We start from the raw sequence: 7,525 nt of genomic DNA on the forward strand, positions 1-7,525 counted from the left end.
CATAATCAGTATGCATGACCACATCGCTTGCTTAGGCCAAACCAAAAACAGTTCCTCCTCCTAGCTGCTGCTGCAGTTGGCTGAAGGTTTTCAAATCAAGTAATCGTGTATTTTGATCAATTACATATAACTTCAAAATCCTTGGTATAAATAGTTCTTAATAAATCTCTTTTTTGTGTTTTTGTTTTTTGTCCCCACCGAGGGGAAAGTCCTGTTTAGATGTTCCTACTTCTTGGTTTTAGTGAGGTCAGTTAAAGTCCTTCCTTAACTGCAGCATAAGCACTTCATCAGCAAACAGCTGCCTGTTTTTTGGGGAGTAAAAATAATAATAAAAAAAAATATCTGATTAATGAGAGAGGACTTTCACTGCCTAATCAATTTTGCATTCGTTGTAATCATATGTCAGTGTTTGGTTCGGGTTATCATTGATTTATCATTGATCAATCTAATCCAAGTCAAGATATTCCTGTTCCTAAATTCAGTCTGGACACCTCCTGTGGGTACCACTCCTGTGTCTGTCTGCTCTGTGTAAGCACCCAGCTGTGCTTTCTGTAGTAAGCCTGGGGAAGCTCTGCTGGCCTGCAGACCCCTGCTGCCCTCCTGCTCTTCTACAAACACGAAGGAAGGGTGCTCCCCGTCTGAAGGCTTATTTAGAACTTGTTTTCTCCTATGTCATCTTCAGCTAACATTTGCAGACACTTTATAAAGTTGAAAAGATGTAATGTGTGATAGGGGATAGTCAGCTGTTTGTATTTTACATCAGAAAAAGGGCAGCAAACTTTCAGGGTAACTCAAGTGTATGCATAGCAGTGGTGTTTAGCACAGGGGAGGACGTATAAAATAGCTTCTTAAGAGTTAACAGGTGTGACTTATTTTGTGAGTAGTCACTTTCTGACAGCTCCTTGGAGAAGGCAGTGAAAATAACAGAGAAAAGTACCAGGAAATGAGCTGTAACACTGCAAATGCATTTCTGTATGCTTGCTTCTGAGTGTAAAGTCGAGTAAGTAATTATAGCAGTGCCCTGATGGATGCAAGGTGGACAGCAGTTTGAATGCACACTTTGTCAGTTGTCAACTATGAATGAGTAGGAGAGGACTGACCCATGTTCACCAGATTTTACAACACTAACAATCACAGAGAACTGTTTTTTGTGGTTTGTCCAGGACACTGGTATGCTACAGATGGTTGGTGGGCTCTGCATGTTGATGAGGGGAGTATGGAGGATGTAGTCCTCAGTTTCCTCGATCAAATGTAGTTAAAAATTTGATTTTTAGTAACATTTGTGTTGACAATCAAACCTACATATGAGGAAGGAGGGAGTAATGTACTATGGCATTTGTTCTAATTGAAACTTAAATTTGTGAGTTCCTTCTCAAGTAGAATTCATCCTGTCCCTGTATCTATTCAGACAGAAGACAGAAAAGCCCTGCTTGTTAATTTAATGACAAAGTGATGCAATCTTGTTGTTTTTTTCTCTTAAAGCTTGGTAAAATGCGGCTAACTATACCGTGTAGGGCCTTGACTTGTTCGCACCTGCAATGCTTTGATGCCACTTTGTATATCCAAATGAATGAAAAGAAACCAACTTGGGTTTGCCCTGTCTGCGACAAGAAGGCTCCCTACGAACATCTCATTATTGATGGGTAAGTACAGCTTAAACCAAAACGAAGGGTATAACTTACACTTATGTTACTGCATTTGTGCAGTACAGAATATGTTGCTCTGCAGTCCTGGTTATCCGGCTATGAGCTGCTTTAAGCTACCTCGTCTTTTAATTTCCCTGCTGTTAAGAACTATTAATGAGTTGCATCTTCATTCAGTGTCCTGGAAGAATTGTGGTGGTCAGACCGTTATAATTAAGAGCAATGAAAGGTGTTCTTTTCAATCCCAGGTAGACTTTCTGAGCTATTGTGCCTAAAGGACAGTTATTCTTTTTAACATTCCATATTTCTGGATTTCTAGGTGAAAACAGCACATTCCATTTTTTTTTCCCTTTTTTTAAATGGGGCAACTGCACAGATCTGCCAATTGATAAGACATTCATGTTAGATCAAATTGATACTGCCACCTTGCCCCCAGGACGTACATACGATTTCACACTTGAGGGGTTGCTATATAGAGAAAGTGACAGAGATTGATTCCCTCCTACTGGCTACCTGCAGAACATTAGGAAACAAATATCAGTCTCTATGAAGAAATGCTGGATAAGAATTCCTGGGTTTGCAGTTTGATTCCTTAGACAGGAGCCTTTTTTCTGGAGTGTGATAAAGGAGGAGAACAGGTAGAGTATCTTGGAGAACTATGTATGAATGTTTTATGGAAAAGAATAAATAAAACAAAACAAAACTGAAAACCACCCACAAGCCTTTTTGGAGACATTTAAGGCTTCCACAGGCTGCTTTAGATTCAGGGAGCCCTGAGCTTACATGTCCTCTGCTTTGGATCAAGGAACTGTAGGGTTCCTTCTTCTAGCTTTACAGCCTATACCAATAGAGGCTAAGAGTAAATAATTCAAACAGTATCATCCTTATTTCTTCTTGTGTTGCCCAGTGTGGATGGTGGCATTTAGGTGACGTAGCAGCAGAATCCCAGAGAGAAAGTTCTTTCTAGAAAATCTTTTAATCTGGGAAAAAGCAAACTTTCTCACTAATTAAAGCAACACTCTTTGCTAGGCGAGAACCACATGAATAGTCTTGGTCAGAAGCTGGAATTCCCTCTGGGAGTGATGTTGTGCCAGCATCCTAGACGCTTTAGGAGGCACAGCAGGGAGAAGAGTCTGAGTTTAGATTCCCATGCTCAGACTTTGTTAGGAAGTTTTCACTTAAAAAGGAAAAAGAGGAAATACTAGCCTTGAAATATTCAGCTGTAGGGATTGCTTTAATTACTTCCTCAGTTAAATATTGTTGAATATAAATAGGAGTAACTGAGATTTTTCATTTTTCCTTCGTTTTGGGAAATGGAAGGTTCTGTGTTTTGAGATTTGGAGGATCCTACACCTGTCGTTTAAGTGAATGTGCAGATTCGTATTGTAAATTTATTTTTATTTTTCAATAGTTTCTTAAGGAATCAGATAAGGAAAGGTTAGAACAACAAAAGTTCTCGAGTCTTTTTCAAAACTTATTCAAACTTATGCTAATAATAAAGATAGTGAATTTACTGAATTAGAAATGAGCTAAGCTCTTTTTGAGGACTGATAAAAAATTTTGATCGACAGGTTGTTCATGGAGATCCTGAAGTATTGTACAGACTGCGATGAAATTCAGTTTAAGGAGGATGGATCGTGGGCTCCTATGAGATCGAAGAAGGAGGTGCAGGAAGTAACTACATCTTACAATGGAGTTGATGGTAAGTCATGTTTTGGGACATACAGACTGACTGTCAGACTGTTGAACGTTGCACTTGCTGGTATTCCTTTAACTTTGATACAAGGTGCTTATTTTTGCCCTTTTTTTTGTAGCTTTTGATAAACATTTGTGGGAAAGATTACTTGAGTAATACCTGCTTGGGGCTGGTGTTACTTCTAAGGTATAAGCAATGTTATATAATATTGTCTTCTATTCTAAGTTGTAAGCTTTGTGTATGAAGGCATATCATAATTGTGATGTTACGATGATTGTAGGGTTGCTGATAGCTACAGCTAATAATGTTGTTTGACTTTGTGTAGGATGCATAAGCTCTTCCATGGAACATCAGGTGTCTTCTCACCAACAATCAAATAAAAATAAGAAGGTAGAAGTGATCGATTTAACCATTGATAGCTCATCAGATGAAGAGGAGGAAGAACCATCTGCGAAGAGAAGCTGTCCTTCCATATCTCCAGCATCACCATTGAATAATAAGGGGTGAGAATTAAGTATGCAGACCAATGCAGAGAGAACATATTCACAATGGAAATATTGATGAATTTCAAGAGAAATTGTATCTAGAAAGTTCTGTATTCAGATTACATCCTAAGTTAGAAGTTAATAGCAAAGGAATTCAGTCTCTTCTGGGAAAGCCTGAAAAGATTGCAATACAAGAATGTTACATATGTTGTATGTAACAGAAGGTATCATACTTATTACATATATAAGGGATGTGCAGCACATAAAGATAAATATATACAAATTTCTATAGTTGTGAAAAAGTAACTGAGTTTTTAGGTGTGTAACAGTGGAGTTTTTTAATTGCATTTGTGAAAATGAGTATAAAACCATGCAAGAGGTGGTGGCTTAGAAGTATGTTTTTGTGGGTTTGAAAGTGCTTTTGTTCTATGGAGAAACAGAAAAGCAGCACATCTGGAGAGAGCAATGAGAAACGACCTTGGGTGTGGTATGGGAGTGTGGGTTTTGCCAGTGATTACTACCAGTAGTATAGTGATCAAGAATGCTGGAATAACCTGATTATACCTAAGTAGCCAAGCTGTTAATAGCACACTGTTTACACAAACACGTAGGGATGAAAATTGAGGCTGAATCTAAGGGATTGTGCAGACTCATTGAGGTGCTGGAGCACTGGAGATAGTGCAAGACTCACTGAGGTGCTGGAGCAGCATCTTGGTACTCTCCAGTGAAGCTTTGAGATTTAGTAGGGGAGTTGTTGCACATCTCTCACAATGTTCATTATGTGTATTGAAAAGTTGACTTTGTGTTAATTTTGAGAATAGGTATAACCTGCATGGGACAGCAGTAAAAACTTTCAGATGCTGTACTTTTAGCCTTAAAGCCAATATTAGATTTTACACTCATAACAAGCCCTCGTTTCTTCCAGCATTTTAAACTTACCACATCAAGCATCTCCTGTGTCAAGAACACCAAGCCTTCCAGCTGTTGACACCAGTTACATCAACACGTCGCTTATCCAAGACTACAGGCATCCATTCCATATGACACCTATGCCTTATGACTTGCAAGGTGAGCTTCTGTTTGTTCATAGCTGTAAGTACAGTTCTCTAAGCAATACCATTACAAAAGGATGTAAACAGTCATTTTACAATCCAGTACTACAAAATACTATTCTACACCCACAGAAGATGAAATGGTATTTTAAAAGAAAGTTTAGGTTAGTGTCTTAAGGTTTTAAAAGCCTGACTTCAGACTCTCTTCATTACCAGAGGTTGCAAGAAGTGTCATCAGTTTTATGCTGATTACATTTATTTCATTTGAAAATAGGGTGGAAAAAAAAATGGGAGGTGCTTTTTTAAAGAAGCTGAACTTCTTTTTTTTGGCTCTTTACAGGTTTAGACTTCTTCCCTTTCCTGTCAGGAGACAATCAGGTAAGTTGAGGAGAATCAAGTCATATAGCAGATTTCTTTTCTGACTTCTTTTCTGACTTCTTTTCTGAGAAGGGGTTGCTGGCATGAGTGTTTAGGTGAGGAAGGAGCAGACTTATGATGCAGTTGTGAGTGCAGGCAGGCTGCAGCTTTTTCATATACAGAGAAACTGTAAGCAGACATAAGCATTGCCACCCTATTGGTGTAGGATAAGATATAACATAGGTAAACACTTCACTTCTCAAGGGTTTTAAGCTTGTCATCTGCAGCTGGACCTGCAGCCATGGCTGAGGATCATTCTACAATGCACCAGCCACCTCCTGAATTTTTCAGACCTTATGTCTGGCCTTTTGCTGCCTGACGGCGCTGGGCCCCACCACTGGGACTCTTGACAGTCCTCTATGCAATTCTGAGAGTCAGGGCAGCTCCTTTTTTTTGAGGTCATTTGCCTGTTCACTCCATTTGCCACTTTTTTGTAAGTGCTTACTGAAACAGGCTAGATTGGTGCTCTCTCCTCCAGTTTTGGGAACTAAACGGTTCATTCTCAAAGGGAGTCTGGGTTGGCAAGCCCTCTCATTTGATTGCTTTTCTCCTGTGCCTTCAAGAAGAGAGGGGAGTCTGGGGTAGTTCACCTTCCATTTTATCCCTTCATGCCTGTTCTGCCATCTCAGGTGGGAGAATCCTATTAAATGTAGAAGGGATACTTCCATAACAAAGCTAATTCTGACTAGAGCCTGTGTAGTAGAATTTCATTTCAGAAAAGCTGTCTTGACTATCCTGATATACAATAAAAAACACAGACATGAGAATTACTCTGAAATGAGTACTACAGAAATCTGGCATAACTATACCAGTGCGTGAGTGTCAGGGAACAAGGCCAAATAGCCTGCTTGATGTTTCATCAAAGTGATAATAAGTGAAATACCAAGAGTAAAATCACCTTACAGGTAAATTGCATTTAAAATCTGATTATTGATAGCTGAAGTTCTTGCGTTTTGGGGGCTGCCTATCAAAGAGATTAACTTCAGACAGCCCTTGCTCCCTTCTGATGGAGCTAAACGTGCTATTTCTAAATGTATTTTTCACTGAAGTATGCTTTCCTCCACCAGCAGTGATTAGCACATAGTTTTACCAGCTCTGGTTGGTGACCTCTGAGTGGAGGAAAGGGATGGCAAAATGATTCTTTGAATTTTGAGGAATTTTTCTAACAAGGAATTTTATGAAGAGGTAAAAGAGTGCTGCTTCTTACAAATTCTGTTTGGGTGTCTTGCAGTACTGTTACATTTCTAGTGATTATGCTTGCTAATGCCAGTATTTCCAATTTTTTCTTTGGCTTCAGAAATCAGGGGCTGCAGAGGTAAAAGTTCACTGCATCGGTCCAATTACCTTACAGAAAGGTTGAGTAGACGAGCTGGTGTGAAATCCAGAAGCTGTCAGAGCTGTAGCTTACAAGTATATTCTCTTGTGCTGGTCTGAATCAAAACTATGGTGTCTGAAATGTAACTTGAAAATGTTGTTTTTCCCCCCCCAGCATTACAACACATCCCTTCTTGCTGCTGCAGCTGCGGCAGTTTCCGCATCAGATGATCAAGAACTCTTACACTCTCGTTTTTTCCCATATACTTCATCTCAGATGTTTCTCGATCAGCTAAATGCAGGAGGAAGCAGTTCTCTGCCAGCCACAAATGGTAGCAATAGTGGCAGTAACAGCAGTCTTGTTTCCTCCAACAGCCTGCGAGAGAGTCATGGTCATCCAGTTGCAAGTAGGAGCAGCACGGACACGGCGTCTATCTTTGGTATCATACCAGACATTATTTCATTGGACTGATTTTTGGAGCAAATGAACTTGTCGGCAGAAGTCTTTGTGCTTGATTTTACTTTATGTTAGAAACATAGACAAGTTTTTTTCCTTTTTTAGGGAAAAAAATTTACATGTACAGAGAACAAAACTATATTTTCAGTTTTACTTTTGTATATAAACCTAAAATGGCCTCACTGGTAAAAATAACAAAAAAACACAAAAAGGAAAAAAAAAAAAAAAAGAAGGAACTTCAGTTCAATTTTATGGATGCTGAAGATTTTACACCTGTGCATTTGTCATGTGAGTTACTTTTTTTCCCCTTTAGTTTGGACACAAATGGCATTATTTTTCTTCACAGTTACATAAATGGGAAAGGAACTGAACTTTTGAAGTTCAAACGTGTAGGAGGGTATTTTTTTTTTTTTTTGCCTCTTAGAGACATTTATATGTGGTGGTGGAATCTAATTCCCCCA

The 7,525-nt window shown here is 39.1% G+C and overlaps 1 protein-coding gene across 2 annotated transcripts in view; it reads left to right on the top strand.

The window, feature by feature from the left end:
- Positions 1-7,525, top strand: part of PIAS1 (protein inhibitor of activated STAT 1) — a 51,110-nt gene extending 43,585 nt beyond the window's left edge. The window contains exons 9-14 of one of the 2 annotated variants that reach the window (XM_082768717.1): positions 1,483-1,643; positions 3,215-3,345; positions 3,665-3,842; positions 4,750-4,892; positions 5,217-5,254; positions 6,783-7,525. In XM_082768717.1, coding sequence (XP_082624843.1) covers positions 1,483-1,643; positions 3,215-3,345; positions 3,665-3,842; positions 4,750-4,892; positions 5,217-5,254; positions 6,783-7,079 — 948 coding nt within the window. In that variant the 3' untranslated portion in view covers positions 7,080-7,525. The remainder of the gene's footprint in view (positions 1-1,482; positions 1,644-3,214; positions 3,346-3,664; positions 3,843-4,749; positions 4,893-5,216; positions 5,255-6,782) is intronic. The other variant, XM_082768718.1, reaches the window with a different exon arrangement.

Source organism: Aythya marila (assembly GCF_965140915.1).
Source record: "Aythya marila genome assembly, chromosome: 11".
NCBI lineage: Eukaryota > Metazoa > Chordata > Aves > Anseriformes > Anatidae > Aythya > Aythya marila.